The sequence below is a fragment of the Drosophila subpulchrella genome, chromosome 3L (genome assembly GCF_014743375.2).
Source record: "Drosophila subpulchrella strain 33 F10 #4 breed RU33 chromosome 3L, RU_Dsub_v1.1 Primary Assembly, whole genome shotgun sequence".
Classification (NCBI taxonomy): Eukaryota; Metazoa; Arthropoda; class Insecta; order Diptera; family Drosophilidae; genus Drosophila; species Drosophila subpulchrella.
In genome coordinates, this window is record NC_050612.1 from 23,409,513 (window position 1) to 23,428,859 (window position 19,347).

A 19,347-nucleotide genomic window follows, 5' to 3' on the forward strand; every position below is an offset into this window, starting at 1 on the left:
GAAACTTACTTATGAGGAACGGTTTATAGTTCCAGAAAATTGCATGGCTTAAACACTTAGAGTTTGCTAACGAAACCATCATGTTTACAATCATTTCAAACATCAATCTTTTAAGTCTATCTGAAAAACTCCCTAGCAACGAATCACCTGAACTAAATTATGGGTTAATGTTAATGAATACTTAAACATGAATACTGATAAGGTATTGTTTGTTCCGAATCTGCATAGTCGGCTTTAATCGGATGAATCATAAAAACATTTAAAGTCATTGTGAAAGACGCAGCAATATTTACTATAATAAGGCGAATCTTATAATACCCTTGCAATCTCGAAGATATTTTTTGTATTCCTGTGAAAATGTTAACTTGCCTAAGAAAGAAGTGTTCTACTTGTAACCAAAAAAAACCTATAGTTAGCCTTGATTTGAACTTCAGTTTCCTATCAGATCTTTCGAGTAACCCAACTAAGTCGTTGTCAAATTTCTAAATTTTTACCAATTTAAAAATCAATAAAAAAATTCCAAATTGCAAACCATGGATAGCACTCCGCCTTTCAATCAACCAGTAAGTGGCTTTATATTTTAAAATCTTTTGAACTTATTTTTATATATTTCCATAGTTCTTTAACACTTGTGAGATGTATCCACGCCGCAGGACAACGGAATTCTATAGATCTCCGGAGCCAAGAGCATCGTGTCAAAGTCGAAGGCCGGAGCATCCGAGGGATGTGCTGAACGTAACCCCCGACCAAAATCGGGAGGTCGCTCGCCGATTGCCACGGATTCAGCCTTCCAATAACTCTGATAGCAATGTTCTCCGTAATGGTTATTTTTCGTAAATTCCGGTTTCTCATAAAATGTTTTATAATATATTTATCCGTTTAAATGAACGTTTATATTCTTCTACAAAAATTTGGGGACTTCTAGAATAGAGGTAGAGTAAATTGCAATGCATTTGAAGATCTAAAGATGGGTCTGTTTTGGAGAATGGTATTATACCGATATGTTCTGGATTGGACTATGGGTCTTTCGATGGTCCTTTGTTCTTTGTTGTCTACCCGAGCTGTTGTTTCAGCAACATGATTAATGCTCCGTGTTTTGCCATTTGGAATATTTTTAGCATCGGTTGATAAAGATGCGCCCGATCACTTGGCGACCCGGCAAACAAAGCCGATTGCAGGCTTATCAGGTGTTGTGCATAGTAACACCTTAATCGACAGGTGATAACTTTGCAATGTAATTATAATCGCTTTCTAAATGGGTTGAAGAAGAGGGCCCGTCACCTGTTGATGAGTGGAAAACAACACAAGCATCTATTATAAACTATAGAAAAGAAAAGTCATCACACAGGAAAAAATTAAGTTTGATTTGGCATTGCTAAAAAATAATAAAAGATATTAATAAGTAAAAGTATATATCTAAATATTCGTGACATATTTAGAAACTCTAAAAAAGGTTTCCTTAGAAAAGAAAAGTCACCACCCTGAAAACAATTTAGTTCATTTTGTATTTTCTACTTAAAATATATATATAAACCATCTATAATATCGCTATTTTCAAACAAATTCAAGAGTTTCATTGATAAGTATTGCTTAAGACTTCTTTGACAAGTGGACAATGTTCTGGGACTTTAAAGAAAACTTACTCTAAGAAGTTCTCTCAGATATCATCTGAAAAAGAAAGAGATCTTCAAGGTGCCTTTGGATTCCACTGCCAAAACAAAGTTCTTTACTATATATTTTATTCTTGAATTTAGATAATGTCTTTTGGCAGGAGAATGACTTTGCCTAATCGGAGGTCTTATCGCCTGCAATTATGGATGCAGCAGTGGTCCAGCGATTTTTCGATTCCCGGGGTCGATTAGATCCGGCGGAGGAGTGTCAAGGCTACGGATGCGACCGGTCGTTGGCCGGATTGCAATCTTCGTATCGCAGAAACCCAGAATCCCAGGGGTATAAATACGGGGAGCGATCACTGCAGCAGTACGATTCGAATCGAACCGACAAGATGAAGTCGTTCACGGCGATCGCAGTTGTTACGGTGGCTCTGCTGGCCGCTCTGGGTGGCCAGGCCAAGCACCTGGACTCCAAGGTGGCGGACAAGGACTTTCTGGTGAAGCAGCAGTTCGTCTTCCAGATCCTGCAGCATCTCTACCAGGACGATGTCTACAGCACCCCCTTCGCCGCCAGCTACGTGGAGTACAAGCCGTGGGAGCATGTGGCCGACTATGTGCATCCTGCCCAGCTGGAGCACTTCTTCGAGCTGTGGCAGCACCAGCCCTTCAACGACGAAAAGACATGGTCGGTGATGTACGAGAAGCACGAGGAGTATGCGGTGGGTCTGGTCCGCCTGTTCTACTTCGCCAAGAACTGGGAGACCTTCCAGCACGCCGTCTTCTGGGCCCGTCAGCACGTGAACAAGCAGCTCTTCGTCTATGCCTTCACCATCGCCAGTCTGTTCCGCGATGATATGCAGGGCGTGGTCCTGCCGGCTCAGTACGAGATCCATCCCTGGAGCTTCTTCGATAGCCAGGCTCTGGAATGGGCCGAGCACTACAAGATGCACGGCTTCCACCATGTCAAGCAGATGGACAACATCTACAATGTGGTCATCCGTGCCAACTACTCCAATGCCCATGGCTCCCTCAACTACGATCACGATTTGGCCTACTACCTGGAGGATGTCGGCTTCAATGCCTTCTACTACTACTTCAACCTGGACTATCCATTCTGGACCAAGGGCGGCGATGAGCATGTGCTGAACAAGGATCGCCGTGGTGAGCTGTACCTGTATGTCCACTGGCAACTGCTGGCCCGTTGGTACCTAGAGCGCCTGTCCCACGATCTCGGCGAGGTCCCTGCCTTCAACATGTACGTTCCCGCTGAGTCCGGCTATGCCAGCAACCTGCGCACCTACTACGGAGTACCCCAGTGGCACCGGGAGAACCACCATAGCTTCTACCATGGTCACAACTACGAGAACATTGAGCACGTGGAGATGTACACGCAGCGCGTGATGGACTGGATCCACAAGAACGAGAAGTTCGACATGGAGGCCGTTAACACGCTGGGCAACATCATCCAGGGCAACATGGACAGTGTGGACAAGAAGTTCTACGGCAGCCTGGACAAGCTCTACCGCTTCATCGTGAACGAGGGACACCACTATGCCAACGGTGTGGAGAGCTTCCCCGGCTTGTTCATGCACTACGACACCTCCATGCGGGATCCCATCTTCTACGAGGTGTACAAGACCCTGGTGGGCCACTACTGGCATCTGATGGAGACCTATCCGGAGTACAAGAAGAAGGACTACTACTACGAGGGCGTCCAGATCGATGCCGTCCACATGCCCGAGAGCCTGACCACCTACTTCGAGTACTTCGATTCGGACATCAGCAATGCCGTGAATGTGGAGCCCCACCAGGAGGGAGCCACCGATGCCCTCTACACCTTTGGCCGCAACTCCCACTACAAGGGAGCCAGCTATGTGATCAAGGCACGCCAGCAGCGCCTCAACCACAAGCCCTTCGAGTTCACCCTGGACGTGACCGCCGACAAGGCCCAGGAGGCCGTCGTCAAGGTCTTCATCGGACCCAAGTTCGATGAGCACGGACACGAGATCCCGCTGGAGCACAACTACCAGAACTTCTTCGAGCTGGAGCACTTCAAGGTCCATCTGGAGGCTGGTGTTAACCACATCAAGCGCGCCAGCGGTGACTTCTCCTTCTGGGTGAACGATCGCACCACCTACCTGGAGCTCTACCAGAAGCTGATGGATGCCTCCAACAGCGACTACAAGTTCAAGCTCGACCAGTCGGAGGCCCACTGTGGAGTGCCCAACAGGATGATGCTGCCACGCGGCAAGAAGGGCGGCCAGATGTTCCAGTTCTTCTACATGGTCTACCCGTACCATCAGCCCGAGGTGGCCCAGTTCACCGGCTACGATCCCGTGATCAGCTGCGGCGTGGGACACGGTTCCCGCTACGTGGATGCCCTGCCCTTCGGATTCCCCTTCAACCGACCGGTGAAGCACGACTACTACTTCGATGTCCACAACTTCAAGTTCGTCGACATCAAGATCTTCCACCGCGACGAGCACACCAACGTGGTTTAGATCCCAGATCCCTTGGCCCCGGGAACACGAAAGTTACGAATCTCAAACGACTACGATCACCTACGAACCAACGATATTGATTCCTTATATGTTATCTCTTAGATCATCCACTTCCCCCCATAGAAGCCGTAATTTAACTCAGTTTTCCCTTAACTTGTCAGTCCACCTTGTGACCATTCAACAATAAACGTATCTTAACAACAAGTTTACCTGTGTTCTCTTCTTTCGTTTCATATAATCATATTATTTTTTGAATAAGTATGTTCTAAAAATATAGTTTCAATAATAAAATATATATAAATTTTAGGAGTAATTATAGTTCGATCCGTTTGACAAATATTTTCAGGAATAATACTAGTTCCCTTAATTTCAAAAATATTCTTAGGGCCTTACAGTTTTTTTAACAATGTTACAAGACAGAATTTATTTTTTCTTATAAAAGTGTTATGTATGTAATTCCCAATTAGTTTAAACATGAATCATTCTTATTTCTAGCTCTATACCGAAAAACTATAACCGATTAAATTAAGAACAAGTTCGTTCCCCTTGCTCTGAAGAGAACGCGGTATGCTTGAAACCTTCATGTGGGACTTTAAGAAATATTCTATTCATGATTAAATAATAAAAATTAAATTAGCTTGTTATGCTCCGCTTTTATCTGACAGTGTAACTCCATAGAATCGTTCCAGATATCATCTGCATGGCTAGATCGACTCGGCTAGTGATCCGGTTAAGTACAGGGTCAGAAACACTTATTCTACCTGTTACATACTTTTAAATTTCTTTTAAAACAAGACTTGTTCAACGAAAAAGTCAAAATAGTACACAGGATTATTTATTTTTAAACATTTTACTTGTTTTTTTTCAAGTGTAATAGGTAAAAAGGGACAACAACTGATTTTCTAGACCACTATAGAGTTGCCAACTTGATTTCTAGACCCCAGGAACCAGTTCGACTGGAACCAGAATTGCTGGTTCCGAACCACTTGCCTCCAACAAAGGTAGCAACAATTGTTTTGTTTTCCCCCAAAAATGAGCTGGCGAGACAGTCTCACCAGCATTCCGGGCACGGTGGCCCAGTTGATCAACGAGAGTGCCAGCACCCTGATGCACGTCTCATCCTCGCTGGGATCAACAGTTGGCACTGGGGGCTCCAGTGGACCTGGGTCCGAGGGCGGGGGCTCCGAGGAGAATGGGCCACAGGGCGAGTACAGGGCGCTGCCCATTCCCGCCTCCCTAGTGCGCGAGCAATGGCGCCTGATCTTCACCAGCGATGCCAATATCCAGGACCTCCAGGCGGCCATTGCCCACTGCAGAGATCTCGTCCTGCTGAGCGAGGAACTCAGCGAAGAGCGACGCTGGCTGGTGCGGCACCTGGTGGATCTGCGATACTCGCTGCAGGAACTGGAGGAGGCCCAGGAGCAGCAGTCCCTGTCCTCAGACATGGTCGTGATGAACGCCATCCGGGCGGTGGTGGGTCATCACTTTGTGCCCCACCATCCACACCATGGCAAGCGGAGTCGCCTGCAGGCAGCCGCCAAGAGGAACTACTGTGACCACTGCACCACCATCATTTGGAGCGTGGTGCAAAACTCCTACGTGTGCAGCGACTGCGGCTTCCTTGTCCATCAAAAGTGCATCGATGGGGTGAAGAGGGTATGTGCCCATGTCCTGGTCTCTGAGCGCCAGCATCCCATCTCGGAGATCTGCCCGGAAATCGGACTGGCCGCCCAGGGATACAAGTGCGCCGAGTGCGGAACTATGCTAAATATAAGTGAGTTATAGTCTGCCTTTTCAGTTCCTCCGAATAACAATTGTTTCCTCCAGAAAACACCTGGATTGAGCCACGTCTATGCGACTATAGTGGATTGTACTACTGTCCTCGCTGCAACTGGAACGATAGCAACTTTATACCAGCCCGCATTATCCACAACTGGGACTTTTCCCCTCGTCGAGTTTCGCGCACGGCTCTCCAGGAAATCCGGTTGTTCCTGAACAAACCCCTAATCCGTTTGGAGGAGGACAATCCCAAGCTGTTTGTGTTCGTGGAGAAGCTGTGTGCGGTGAAGAAATTGCGTCAGAATCTTGTGCACATGCGCCACTACCTGGCCGCCTGCAGGATCGCCAGTGATCTGAAGCTGGTGGATCAGCAACTGGGCGGCAGACGACATCTGGCGCAGTCCAATGAGTTCTATTCCCTAAAGGATCTCACGCAGGTGGAGTCCGGAGCCCTCACCGAATTCCTGCAGGCAGTTTTCAAGGCTTTCAACGATCACATAAGGTCCTGCCCCATGTGCCTCGCCCAGGCGTACATCTGCGAAATCTGCAGCAACAACGAGGTGATCTTCCCCTTCGACGACGGCTGCATCAAATGCGACCAGTGCAACTCCATTTACCACCGCGTTTGCCTCACTCGCAAAAATATGATATGCCCCAAGTGCATTCGCATCCAGGAGCGGCGACTCCAACTGGATCGCATGAAGAGCTCCGAGGATGATGACGAAGTGGCCACCGATGATGAAGTGGCTCTTGCAGAATAACTGATACAATCAGAGCTCACTTGAAACTGTGCTGGTTTTTAATATGTTATATGTACATAAGATGTAACTACAAAATGTATAACTACTATTACTATTAGATTTAATCTGGCGTTTTACTTATCTTTCTTGCCATACTTTTCCCGCTTGTGGAACTTTCTGGGATTTATGCCGTAGGCCTTCAATCGATCGTCGGTTATTCCATTGGTGGTATTATTTACTTTGTTTTTCGCCTTGAAGTTATTCGTTTTCTTGGCTGGGAAGGGACCGCTGGCTTTTTGGTTGGATTTCTTGAAGGGATTGGCACCTGTTGCATTCTTGGGTGACTTTTTATTGTCCCCTTGGTTTTTATGAATTGGTGGCAGCTGCTGTCTCGGGTTGGGTTTTCCATTTTGTTTATTGAACGGGTTATTTCCATTTGATTTTTCGGTTTTTGTAGGGGCAGCTTCCGCATTTTTGATAGTATTGCTGGAGTTTGTCTGTTCAGGTTTAGTTGGAGTTTGATTTTGTGGTTTTTTGAATCCATTTTCTGCATTTTTAGGCTCTTTTTTGTTATTGGCAAGGGCATTGTTGGGTTTCGTATTTTCTGTCTTCTGTGCGGAGCTCTTAGTTTCAGTTTTACTCTTCTTAGTAGGCGGATCGTCCTTCTTTTTGTTTTCCTCTGCCTGGTTGTCTTCTGTCGCTGGCTTGGGTTCCTCTTTTGGAAGCTGTGGGGAACTCGCTGCTGCTGATGCGGCAGCCTTCCGCTTTAGACGTTTCCTCTTTGATTTAGATAAGACTTCCGTTGGGGCTTGAGAAGTTTCAGTTGGAGCTGGCGCTTCATCTGGTTTTGTCTCTGCTGTCTCTTCAGCTGGCTGATCCTCATCATCAGATCTGCAAGGAAACCAAGTTTAAGTTCATGCCTGTTCATTAGTTAAAAATGAAAGTAACTTACCCTTCGCCATACAGACTCTTGAATATCTTTCGCTTTAGGTCTTCGTTCTTGGCCTTCATCTTGTACAGACGTTGCTCCTTTTTCTCTACATGTTCCGGCCTGTTTTGGACAGCTTTCTTAAGGCTAGCCCACTGGTTGAGCTCCTTGTTCTTGGCCAGCAAGATCTGCAGATTAAAACATATTAATTATAGAATTCTGAGAATTTGAAATGGTTAAAACAAAAGCTACCTCTTCTATCGTCAGACCAAAATCATTGGGTGTGGTTTCCACATATTTAAATCTACACGGCTGATCTCCAACGATGTCCTCGCAGTCCATTTGATAGTACTCGTCGATGTACTCACTGTAGGTCTTCTCGTCCTCGGGATTGAATGCCGGCTTCTCCGCCTGGATCATCTCCATGAAGCGATTCCGCCTGCCCTTGCGTCCTTTGCGACCGCGCGTGTTTTCGATAAGCTCTTGTTGGAGTTGTTGCTTAGACGTGGACGGATCGTAGTCGCAGTCCATGTTGAAGTCCTCGTCCTCGCAGTGACCATCGTAATCTTGACCGCCGTCATTAGTATGCTGCCTGGGATCGTAGTTGTCCCAATCTTCCAGCACCAATTCGTCGATGTCCGAAGGGCATTCGGGTTTCTCCTCGCCCTCATCCACATTGTAGTACTCATCGTCGAAGAGCTCCTGCATTCGCCTATCGTGGGCCGCTGGATCGAAGTCCTCCTCGAGCTCTTCGTCCCGGAAACCGAGTTCATCGTTGCCCGTGACGGCTTTCAGTTTTCGTATCTTCTCCTCGATCTCCTTGCGCTTTATTTCCTTGATCAGGTCTAGTTCCTTCATCTTCTGTTGCTTCTCCTGATCCTTGCGATCCTTTAGCTCCTTGCGTTTTTCTTTCCTCTTGTCATCCGTGCGACGAATGGATTGTTCAATGGTGCGTGGATAGCGCTTGATAAAGTCCGCATCCGGTTCTTCAAAGCGGAAATTGTACTTGTGTTCAAACTCGGCCTGCTTCTCCAGTTCCTGCTCGTCCTCGGAAAGTGGTGCAGTTTCGCCAACGATCTCATCGTAGGTGGGAATGGCGGACGCATCCGTGTTGGCATAGCCCTTGTTCAGGATATAGTCCCTGAGAAAACTCTCGCCCTGCGTCAGCTTACTGCTGTTCCAGTACTGCTTCAGGGGCTCCAACTGCTCCTTGTCGGTTTGCTCAATCTCCTCCTGCTTTCCCGCCAGCCACTTGGCAAAGTCCGCCTCCTCGGCAGCCGTTTGCTCCTTGGTCTTGCTGCGCTTCTTAAAGATACCGCCAAACTCCTCATCCTCGCCATCGTCCTCCTGGTTCATCACACTCCGGAACTCGGCCTTAAGACGCCTCTCCTCCTCCACGGCAGTGGGTGACTGGGCCCTCTGGAACTCCTCCTGCTCCTTCTCCTGCTGCTCCTCATCCGAACTCTCGAACTTGCCATTGTGCTCGAGGATCACCTTTCTTTCGTAGTCCTTCAATGTGACCGGCTTGGTTTTCTTCTTTTTCTTTAGGGATTCCTCATCCTTATCCCCTTCATCGCTGGAGGATTCATTAAAGAATTTCGCGTCCTTGTCGTAAATCCGTGGATCTTTACTCTTCAGCGAGGAAAGTGTCTTGAAGAAGTCCTGGTCGAATTTGGGGTCCACCTCGTCCTCCTCGGAGGACGAGCTATCGCTATCGAATTCCGACTCGGATACATCCAAGCCACGATCTTTATCTGTGGAATATTAAGTGATATAATTGAGAAATGGCAAATGATCGTAGAATGCTGTTTCCAAGTTTACATTTCTGTAGCAGCTCCTTTTTGCGCAGGATGTTGTAGGTCTTGGCATAGTCCTTGTTGGTGGACAACTGCAGGTCCTCCCCATCGTCGTCGGATCCCTCGAACAGATTATTATTCATAATTTTGTTTATTTTCCCGGATTATTTTATAAACTTCCACACGTGTTTACGATAATAGCCGAATGTAAAATAACATTATCGATGTTATCGCTAGAGATGGGCAAGTGAATATCGTATATAAGAAAATGATATTAAGCAATTTAACATTTTTAAATAAAAAAAATCGAAAAATCAGGTAGGTTTCTTTAGATATTAAGAAAATTATAATTTAGTTTAAGTTGGTTTCTAGATAATAGTTTTCATCCACCAATCTCGTAACTTCTATCGATGCTGTCATCATACTTTTGCCATCTCCAATATTTTATACTTTATTTACAAATTGGCACTTTCAACCCATTAATTTAGAACTTAACGATTTAGTTACATTCCAAATAGATGGCAGACACTCCAGAATCCCAGGCTGCATTGAGCACTTCCACCTCCACGCCCGTTGATAAGGATGGTTCCAAGAGTAAGAGATCTTGCTTTGTTTTACAATATTTGGGTTATTATCACAAAGTCTCTCTTATCAGTTTGTATCCTTCTGAACGCCACTGGGAATGTGCCAATCATCAAGAAGCGAACCTGGACCGTGGATCCCAACAAAACCGTCAGCTGGATCCAGAAGTTCATCCACAAGTTCCTTAAACTTGATGCCAGCGAGCAGATTGCAAGTACTTTCCACAGTTCCATGGGAACACTATCTTACTTAGGATCTTAATGTTGCAGTTCCTCTACGTGAATCAGACTTTCGCACCCGCCCCGGATCAGATAATCAAGAACCTGTACGAGTGCCATGGAACCAACGGTAAACTGGTGCTCTACTACTGCAAGAATCAGGCGTGGGGCTAAATCGATACGCACTCGACTTTGCTAAATCTTAAGTATTTATTCGACTACTGGGTAATTTGTATATTATTAAATGTGAATAAGCTGATGTTGCGAACTCGATTTCACACTTTATTTCCCCCCGAAACGGGAGCCTAACAATGGTATTTAAAGAATATTACAAGGGGTCTAGTCGCCACGCAGGGCTTCCAGCTCGTCGGCAGCCTCTTTGGAAACCCTGTGGTACTTCGCCACCGATGGTCGGTAGTAGTAGGCCTGGTAGTCGTTGCGCTCGGACATCTTGCGACGAACTTGGTCCTCAAGGAGGCTAAAAGGATATAACCAGAAATGGTTTACAATTCGATTACTTTTAGATGTATCTTCCGCCTTACCGAATCTGGGCTTTTTCGTTCTCCTCGTAGAGATAGTGCAGGGATTTCTCGTAGTTTTGCTGCTCCGAGTTCAACATGTAGCGGGAAATGAAGCGCGAAATGGGGTGCTGCAAATTATAGAGAATAATTGGAATGAGGATAAATATTTCATAGGTCATAGGTTTAAAAACGTATCCAACAACGAAGAAATTATATTGATATCAATAATTAAATACAAGATTAAGAATAGATTTCTTGCAGTGAAATCATATACTTCTAAAAACTAAAGCTCAATACTAAACTGATATTTGAATATCTATAACTTGGTTTAAAATGATGTGATACATCTTTATAAGAACCTCCGTTTTAAGATTGTAGTAAGATAAGATATAGAAGACCCATTATACTATGCTTTAGGGACTGGATCCCATCATACCTTCTCGTACTCCCAGTGCTTGGGCACGTAACCCTCGGGAATCTCCGCCAGCTGCGCGGGTCCCACGAAGATGTTCGCATAGAGAACCAAGGCGGTTACTGGAATCACGCCGAGCATTACGTAAAAGTGCATCAGATCCTTGAACTTGTCCCACTGGAAGCGCGATGGCTTGATGGTCATGTGGTGGTGTCCATGATCGCCGCTCATCTGGCGCAGCTGTTGCTGCAGGGCTAGAAATCCAGAATATTTGGTTGCGTAATGTGGAGTGTGTTTATGGCGGCTTTTCCACGCAGTACTCACCATTCCGGCAGGCGGGTTCCTGCAGGACAGCCCGCAGGCTGGCGAACTTCGCCGCCGGCGACAGCAAACGGCTCCAACCGACCATTTTAAAGTAGTTTTTCGTAAATCTCACGATATTTTGGAACTGGTCGTGTCAAAGTTGCGAGCAGCACGGCGAACGGTCACACTTTGGAGGGACCGTACATGTGTTTTGATGTATCGATAACAGCAGAGATGGCAGCGTGACAAGATTTTGGTTTGAGTCTCGGGCGAAAAAGTTTTTCAAAAAATTAAAAGACTCAAATATTTCACAAGGACTATTACGATTAACTATATATGAAATCTTTTATTTATTAGCGAAAATAGGTTGTCCTAATGTTATTTAAAATACTACTTAAAACAAAACTATTTCTGGTGCAAATGCAATCGTGACACGAAATGTTTTCCTCGTGACTTCTTGCAAGTTTGGTCGATTTGTGCTTTTTGCAGCACTAATGGGCTCGCCAAACCAAAAGTTTACCACCACTAAGCATCGACAAAAACAACGTCGTCTGGCTGTAAAATTAACGAAGATTTTTTCCCGTACTGATAAAAGGTACTTTCCTCGCAAATTCGACTCAAAAACCGAGTGAAAAGTTCAGGGAAATGTGAAATGGAAGTGGGGTAAAGTCAAACAATTGCAATCGTGTAAACTGCGATGTTTTCTTGGGAGTGATAAAAGTCCATGGCGTAGTACACAAAAAAAAAAAGTAAATATAATTAAGAGAAGGCAAGACACAAATGCGCAGTTTGTTTGCAATAATTCCGGTTGTGCGAAAGTTTAAAAGAAATTTAGTTTTTTGGCATCGAAGTTGTGCAATTTTTACTCAACTCTTTCGTGTGTGTATGTGCGAACAGTGGCGGGACAAAGGAGCCTACTCCCTTTTACAGTGGCGGCCGGAAGGATCAGCCTACACCCTGCCACAGAGGTGGCACAAATAGGTGGTGTACCAGTCGCTACAGTGGCGGTTAAAAGGATATGTACCCCCTGACATTTTGAAATGGGAAAAGATTATTTGAAAATCAAAGAACACGTACAACATGCAGACTATAGCATACCAAACTCTATGTACAGTACACTCTTTGTTATAGTAATAATCACCTGTTAAATTCTTACATCAGATAAGCTTCATATCAAATGGTAGTAAAGATTTTAAATGTAATATAATAAAATTATATTTTTCTTTCTATTTTTTCTGTGTTTGTCTGCTCAGTTTGAAATATTTCAAAGGAAATTAAAAAAACATACTCAAGATATTTAAAAAACATCGAAAACAGGAAACAAACTATGTACTTTCCATTTACGATTGTGCCATTGTGAATCTGTCAAACTTTGTGTTGGAATTGCGTTCTGCGATAAGCAGCCTCATTTATTTCATTCTGTGTTTGTTATCTTTCAAAAAGCAATTCACTTGTCTTGAAACCACAGTCATGGCCATTTTAAATGTCACCACTGTGTGCGAGCGAGGTGGGCGTGGATGTGGGAGTAGGCGTCTTTCAGGGCCAAGTTACCAAGAAAACCCCTTTGCCATTAGCTTTAACCAAATCCATCGATGTGAATGAATGTGAATCAGCAATGCCATATAACCTGTACTATCGCCAATACAAAGAAAACCAAAATAACAACCAAACAAGAAAACTACATAGCTGGCTAATGACGTCATCGATAGAGTACTGGCAACTGCTGCTTTTGGCTAATTTATTCTCACATTTCAGCCGCACATATTCCACATGCCAATAATCGAGCCCCACGACTGAGCCACGTCCTGCGTCACCGCGAGAATTCCAATCACATCGAACGGAGGGACAGCACCTGAAGCACTCGACATTCGGCATTCGTATAGCCACCAATATCAAATCACCCACCCGCGATGGACGACCATTCACGTTTCGCTTTGAGATTACCAGGTAAGTCCGCCGGCCGATGGGCCAAGTCATGCTTTTTGATTCGAATATATATAGTTTTGATCTTTGGTTCCTTAACTGCTTAGCATTTTGAGCGCAACCGCAACCGCAGGCGATATGCCTTCTTTGGGCGCTGAGAAAGAATTCCCAAAACAAAGATTAAACGCAGATATTATAATTGTTTGATAGGTTTGTAAAGTGAATTTAAGTAAATGCATTAACTATTGTACTGGGTTCTAATGATAATATAAATCTGGTATATAATCTATATACCAGTACCATTTATTGCGTTTGCCACTTTCATGATTAGCCACAATTAACTTATTCTCAAGTAGCTTTTTGCTTGCCATCAAGATGATAGAAAAACAGGCCTTAAAAAGCTATAAAAAGAATCCCACTTGGGCCAGTTGGACTTTTTAATGCCTCTTAATCTGTGTTTCGAGTTCTGGGAGTCATTTCTTTGCGCCGCTTTGTTTTGTTTTCATTACCGTATCGTAGTTTCTTTGGGGGGAGAAGTGCCCTCGTTTGAGAACTAACAGTAATAGCCAGCAATTACGACTAATTTTGTGCCCCGCCCCCCCCCCCCCCCCCCCCCCCCGCCTCGCCTCGCCTCGCCTAACCCCCAACCGCCCCCTATCCAAACCTCTTTGTTTTTGGTATCAAGTTGCGCTACTAACCCCATTTCAAACTGTTTAACCCAGCCTATGTGGGCAGCTCACCGTCTCTGTACATACATACAATCTTGCATTTTTAACTATCCAACGTGTTTGCTTGGTTTGTTGTGGATCCTATTTGTTTACCCACTTTTCGCTAGCTGTGTTGTTGCCAATGTTTGTTACCGAGGTTTGTGTGATCGTGTGTTTGCCCTAGCCCTATTTAGCCCTATCCTTAGCCCTAGTCCTAGTTTCCTAGCTTAGAGTTCCTCCTAATCGTCTCTGTTCTGTTCTGTTCAGTAATCGTCTGCCAATAATATCGAAACAGTAAGACTCTCTTGATTATCCAATCAGATGCCAACGTACTCATCAAATTAAATTTCTCTGATTCATGTCTATTCACTTACTCAAACTCAATCCGAACTAAACTTGTGTTGCCTCAGGCCGTCAAAATACTTAACTGAAAGCATTACTTGTAAGATTACGTTTTTGGAATACCAGTCCGCGCCAGGGAAACCTACGAGATTTATAAATGCCTTCCCTCTCGCACCCCAAGGTCCAGCCATCAATCCGATCGTCGATAATTCGGATGAGCCGCAGCCCAGTCTCTCTGATCTGCATGACTTCGAACCGAAGCTAGAGTTCGACGATACCGAGCTGTTGGCCCCATCGCCCCTGGAAAGTAAGTTTTATATATGCTATACATAAGACATTTTTATAGCACCAAGAAAAGAAAATCTGTGGTTCCCCTGTAATATAATATTAACTAACTAATTCTCTGATTTCTCCCCAGAAGATGTTATGGTCGGCGATTTCGTCCTGGCCGATGGTGAGTAGGCCAATCTATTCATGTTAGTCCATTAAAAACTTTTCTCGGTTTCCAAAGATCCAGAACTAGAGCCCGAAGAAGATGTAAACCCTTTGGAGGACGATTTCGAGGACCAACTCAGGGAACAGTCGGAGAACTTTCAGCCGCCCAGAAACAAATGCGATTTCCTGGGTACCGACAAGCAGGGTCGTCATATCTTCGGCATTTATGCATCTCGCTTTCCCGAAAAGTCCCAGCTCGAGGGTTTCGTGCGGTAAGATCTATTTAATAAATTATACTATACTATAAGTTTTAATCAACCGTTTTCTTTTTCTCCCTTAGTGAGATTATCAAAGAGATCGAACCATTTGTGGAGAACGACTATATACTGGTCTATTTCCATCAAGGCCTTCAAGAGGACAACAAACCATCCACTCAGTTCCTTTGGAACTCGTACAAGGAGCTCGATCGCAAGTTTCGCAAGAACCTGAAGACGCTGTATGTGGTGCATCCGACGTGGTTCATCCGGATCATCTGGAACTTCTTCAGCCCCTTCATCAGCGACAAGTTCCGCAAGAAGCTAGTCTACATCTCAAGCCTGGACGAGCTGCGCCAGGCGCTCGGCCTGACCAAGCTGAAGCTGCCAGACAACATTTGCGATCTGGACGACAAGCTGAACCCCAGCCGGAAGCCATCGACGCCGCCACCCAGCAGCAGCATAAATGCATCCCGGCAGCAGCAGCACAAAATGGCGACGACGCATCAATTCGGGGTGCCCCTGAAATTCATCGTGGTGAACAGTCCGTGCCTGAACTCCATTCCGCCTATTGTGCGCAAATGCGTGGACTCGCTGTCCATTACGGGTGTGATCGATACGGAGGGCATATTCCGGCGATCGGGTAACCACTCGGAGATTATGGCGCTCAAGGAGCGCGTCAATCGTGGCGAGGATGTGGATCTTAAGAGCGTCAATGTGCACGTGATAGCCGGCCTGCTGAAGAGTTTCCTGCGTGATCTCGCCGAGCCGCTGCTCACGTTTGAGCTGTACGAGGATGTAACTCGATTCCTAGACTGGCCCAAGGAGGAGCGTTCGCGGAACGTGACCCAACTGATACGCGAAAAACTGCCAGAGGAGAACTATGAACTGTTCAAGTACATTGTAGAGTTCCTGGTCAGGGTGATGGACTGCGAGGACCTAAACAAAATGACCTCCTCCAACCTGGCCATCGTGTTCGGTCCCAATTTCTTGTGGTCGCGCAGCACCAGCACCTCCCTGGAGGAGATTGCCCCCATCAATGCTTTCGTCGACTTCGTGCTGCAGAACCACAAGGACATCTATTTGATCGACGTCAATCAGCGCACTGTGTCCGTCGATTAACGACTGGCCCACCCTCACAAACAAGTCCGTAATTGTAAATTGTTTGATTTTAATGTTAGTCCTAAGTGAACCGATGGTTAGCTAAAGAGAGAGCACACAAAAGGCAACAGAAACTAGAGCAGAAGGCGGTTTCGTGTATAAAGTGTACTGTAATCCTAAGTTGAATTTTAAACTGTGTGTATGTGTGGAACTGCTTGTAGCCCCAACTCCACGCCAACTATTCCCCCAATCACAATTATTTAGCCCCCCACTAAGCGCTTAGTACGATTGATTTACCAAAGAAATTTGCTTATGTTCGTTCGGCGAACAGAAGAGAAATTCGATATGAGATGTTATTATTGAACTATGTATTAATTGAACGCACATTCCCCCATGACCGGAAACGAATCTTGGTTGCGCTGCTGAATGCACCTGCCACGCGTAAGTGGAGTTGTGGCGAACTCAAAAATCGTAATGTGTAGAATTTTGAATTTCCTTATAGTCATACAATTTTTATAAAATAACGGTATTGTTAAAAATAAAGCAAATGTTAAAACTAAGAATTTTGATTTGAATTATTTACTTGTTCACAAATCCATAAATACGATTAATATCTCGTTTTAATTGTAGTGCAAGAGCAAAACTCATTCATGAATATTTAATAGTGCGATGAATAAGTTAAACTGATTTAATCTTTTGCAAAAAAATGTTTGAATGTATTTGCGGTCAGATTTATCAGAAAGTCGTGGTTAGTATTCATTCATTAAAACTCATTAAATGTCGTTTCTGAAGCGAAATTAAATTAAATCAAATAGATATTTTGGGGACCAAACTTGCGCATAACCGCAAGCGATTTTTTATTGATATCAAGACAAATCGGTCCAGTTTGGAATATTAAATAGTTCATTAGGGGTCACAAGGATGTGGACTTAAATGGCTTAAATGTTGATATTCTTCAGTTTGCGATTCAGATCGTTGAACTTGAGGATTTTACGCACAAAGAAGTCGCCATAGCGATGTGAAACCTTAGTGTCAGCTATATGGATCATGTCGTCGTCGATGTAGAAGTCCAACTGGAATGTTAAAGAAGGATTAGATACCTGTCTTCAGGATCCTTTTCTGTAAAACTCACCTCAGAGCCGGACTTGAATGTTCCCTCCAAGCCGCTGGGTCCCTTGCTCCACACCAGGTTGCGCATTTTGTGCTTGAAGCAAAGCAGACGGATCAGGAGCTTCGAAACGTCATCGTCGCTGGCATTGGGGTCGATGAAAGAGGCCAGTTTGGTCAGCGGCAGGGTGGTGTACAGTTTCAGATACGAGCGCGTCGTGGGCAGATCCTTCTGTTGGCGCACCTCATCCATGAACACCAGCAACTGGTGTTCCATGGGATCCTTGACGTAGTCCTCCATGGGCGCATCCGCAGCCGGCGGGCAGGGGCTCACGAAGCGAGGGCAGGCAAACACAAAGAAGGACTTGAAGACCTCCAGGTCGCCGCACTGCATCTTGAACATGGCGTCGTGGTAGTTCTTCTCACGCAGCACCTGCTGGATCGACTCGTCGATGCACTGGGGATGCAAAACCAGGCAGATGGCCAGCAGGTGGTACATCTGCTCCGCCTGCTTGTTGATCTGGTCGTTCTGGTACGACCGCGTGCTGTAAAGCTGCTTGGTGCGCTGGATGTACAGCAGGATGTCGGAGAAAGTGCGGATGGCATCAGCGTAGCGGCGCATCATCATGTAGGCAAAGCCCACGTAGTAAGACGTGGAGATCTGGCAGGCGGGGATGTGCGAGTAGGCGGACTTCTTGTGGATCTCAATGGGCTCCAGCACCTTGATGGCCTGGTAGTAGTCACCGAGCAGCGAGTGCACGCGCAGCAGACCGACGAGGGAGAAGTAGCCCAGCATCTTGTAGAAGGACAACTTGCCGAAGTCACCGGCCACGGTCTGGGGATCCACGCCCTGCGAGATGGCCTCCAGCTGCTTCTTGATGTTCGAGATATCCACCAGGGAGTGCAGCACGTTCAGGATGCAGAGGATGCTCCACACGTTGCTGTGGTTCACGCACAGCTGCTGGATCTCGTCCTGGGACTTGTCCGTCAGGCGGGCGCTGCAAGGAGTATAGGGTTAAACAAATTCAAAAGTAGTGAGACTAGCTACCCACCGATACTGCGCAAAGTTCTGGAACTGATACACGAACTCATCCACCAGCTCCCACAGCCAGATGTCGGGCAACTCCAGCATCACCGGGTTCTGGGCCGAGATGATCAGGTTGAAGAAGTCGCAGTAGTTGAAGAACGAGTTGATCCTCTGCTCCAACTTGGGGCCGCCGGGAATGCGGGCATGGATGTGGCGGTAGTACAGCTCCTTGTACAGGATCAGGAAGACCTTGTCGTTGTCCACGATGGCGGCCACCTCCTGTTCCTCGGGCCAGGCCGTCTTGTCGAAGTGGTGGTCGCTGATCTGCGGGAAGGTGTTCTCGTACATGTTCTGGATGTCGTACAGGTTGCCCTCCTTGATCGCCTGGCAGAAGTTGATCAGGAAGTACTTGACGTTGTCCGGCATCCGGGTGGAGAAGTAGTTCCTCTCGTACTCCATGTCCAGCTGGGGGTCACCGGTGTGGGCGAAGTCATCGTAGTACTCCTGAAACCCCAAAGAAAACCGATGAGTTTTTACATTTTACATATGTGCGGGGCACAAAAGTTGGGTTATGTTGTCGGCGGGGTCTCGGGATGGGTTACTCGATGCGGGACTTTTCCGGACTTCCTGCACTCACCGAATTGCTTGCGTATTCGTCTGCGCCGTACATTGTCGCTGTTTTATCTTTTCCGGTGCTACACAAAACACAAAGCCTGTCAAACGCTGAAGAAATTGACAACACGCCAACAAATTTTTGGCGAAAAGAGGGAGAAACAGTGTGATCGACTATCGATGGGGCTGGGCGACTATCGATGTTTTCACGACTTGGGCGATTTGGGAGATTTTAGGATTTAAAATTTTGTAGTTTTGAAAGAAAACGAAAACAACATTTGATATATTTGACCATTTTGTTTATTTTATTTCATCAAAAAATTTCAAGCAATCTTTTTGATAAGCAGGGATTTACATTCTATTATTTTACAATGTATATATTTTTTTTTAACTTCAATTAACTATTCTTTGTGTTTAAGCTTATAATATAAATTTTTTGTCCATAG

General features: G+C 45.6%; 8 protein-coding genes across 12 annotated transcripts; 5 read left to right on the forward strand and 3 right to left on the reverse strand.

Moving 5' to 3' along the window:
- Positions 1 to 422: 422 nt before the first annotated feature.
- Positions 423 to 888, forward strand: LOC119553782. The gene is made up of 2 exons (XM_037864390.1): positions 423 to 563; positions 619 to 888. The coding sequence occupies exons 1-2, from the start codon at positions 534 to 536 to the stop codon at positions 835 to 837; spliced, it is 249 nt and encodes an 82-aa protein (XP_037720318.1). The 5' UTR covers positions 423 to 533; the 3' UTR covers positions 838 to 888.
- Positions 889 to 1,978: 1,090 nt separating this feature from the next.
- LOC119553781 (larval serum protein 2) lies at positions 1,979 to 4,318 on the forward strand. The gene has a single exon (XM_037864388.1). It carries the CDS (start codon positions 2,006 to 2,008, stop codon positions 4,112 to 4,114), a length of 2,109 nt encoding a protein of 702 aa, XP_037720316.1. The 5' UTR covers positions 1,979 to 2,005; the 3' UTR covers positions 4,115 to 4,318.
- Positions 4,319 to 5,087: 769 nt separating this feature from the next.
- Positions 5,088 to 6,758, forward strand: LOC119555329 (differentially expressed in FDCP 8 homolog). The gene is made up of 2 exons (XM_037866660.1): positions 5,088 to 5,888; positions 5,942 to 6,758. Exons 1-2 carry the CDS (start codon positions 5,147 to 5,149, stop codon positions 6,652 to 6,654), a joined length of 1,455 nt encoding a protein of 484 aa, XP_037722588.1. The 5' UTR covers positions 5,088 to 5,146; the 3' UTR covers positions 6,655 to 6,758.
- Positions 6,702 to 9,572, reverse strand: LOC119555327 (protein KRI1 homolog). Its single transcript, XM_037866658.1, has 4 exons — positions 9,383 to 9,572; positions 7,814 to 9,315; positions 7,586 to 7,749; positions 6,702 to 7,524 (listed from the first exon to the last, which is right to left on the reverse strand). The coding sequence occupies exons 1-4, from the start codon at positions 9,498 to 9,500 to the stop codon at positions 6,768 to 6,770; spliced, it is 2,541 nt and encodes an 846-aa protein (XP_037722586.1). The 5' UTR covers positions 9,501 to 9,572; the 3' UTR covers positions 6,702 to 6,767.
- A 221-nt stretch (positions 9,573 to 9,793) lies between these two features.
- On the forward strand, positions 9,794 to 10,425 carry LOC119555333 (autophagy protein 12-like). Its single transcript, XM_037866667.1, has 3 exons — positions 9,794 to 9,951; positions 10,013 to 10,149; positions 10,209 to 10,425. Exons 1-3 carry the CDS (start codon positions 9,876 to 9,878, stop codon positions 10,329 to 10,331), a joined length of 336 nt encoding a protein of 111 aa, XP_037722595.1. The 5' UTR covers positions 9,794 to 9,875; the 3' UTR covers positions 10,332 to 10,425.
- Positions 10,414 to 11,584, reverse strand: LOC119555332 (NADH dehydrogenase [ubiquinone] 1 beta subcomplex subunit 5, mitochondrial). The gene is made up of 4 exons (XM_037866666.1): positions 11,415 to 11,584; positions 11,115 to 11,344; positions 10,700 to 10,806; positions 10,414 to 10,635 (listed from the first exon to the last, which is right to left on the reverse strand). The coding sequence occupies exons 1-4, from the start codon at positions 11,497 to 11,499 to the stop codon at positions 10,497 to 10,499; spliced, it is 561 nt and encodes a 186-aa protein (XP_037722594.1). The 5' UTR covers positions 11,500 to 11,584; the 3' UTR covers positions 10,414 to 10,496.
- A 298-nt stretch (positions 11,585 to 11,882) lies between these two features.
- Positions 11,883 to 16,715, forward strand: LOC119555330 (rho GTPase-activating protein 68F). Of its 5 annotated transcripts, XM_037866665.1 has the most exons (7): positions 11,883 to 11,988; positions 13,149 to 13,340; positions 14,434 to 14,465; positions 14,547 to 14,672; positions 14,784 to 14,819; positions 14,877 to 15,072; positions 15,141 to 16,715. In XM_037866665.1, exons 5-7 carry the CDS (start codon positions 14,792 to 14,794, stop codon positions 16,174 to 16,176), a joined length of 1,260 nt encoding a protein of 419 aa, XP_037722593.1. In that variant the 5' UTR covers positions 11,883 to 11,988; positions 13,149 to 13,340; positions 14,434 to 14,465; positions 14,547 to 14,672; positions 14,784 to 14,791; the 3' UTR covers positions 16,177 to 16,715. The 5 variants fall into 5 exon arrangements, with proteins under 5 accessions (XP_037722593.1, XP_037722589.1, XP_037722592.1 ...); XM_037866661.1 differs by lacking the exon at positions 14,434 to 14,465; XM_037866664.1 differs by lacking the exon at positions 14,434 to 14,465 and having other exon boundaries at positions 14,787 to 14,819.
- A 258-nt stretch (positions 16,716 to 16,973) lies between these two features.
- Positions 16,974 to 19,087, reverse strand: LOC119555328 (eukaryotic translation initiation factor 3 subunit L). The gene is made up of 4 exons (XM_037866659.1): positions 18,927 to 19,087; positions 18,315 to 18,793; positions 17,288 to 18,260; positions 16,974 to 17,228 (listed from the first exon to the last, which is right to left on the reverse strand). The coding sequence occupies exons 1-4, from the start codon at positions 18,957 to 18,959 to the stop codon at positions 17,094 to 17,096; spliced, it is 1,620 nt and encodes a 539-aa protein (XP_037722587.1). The 5' UTR covers positions 18,960 to 19,087; the 3' UTR covers positions 16,974 to 17,093.
- Positions 19,088 to 19,347: the final 260 nt, after the last annotated feature.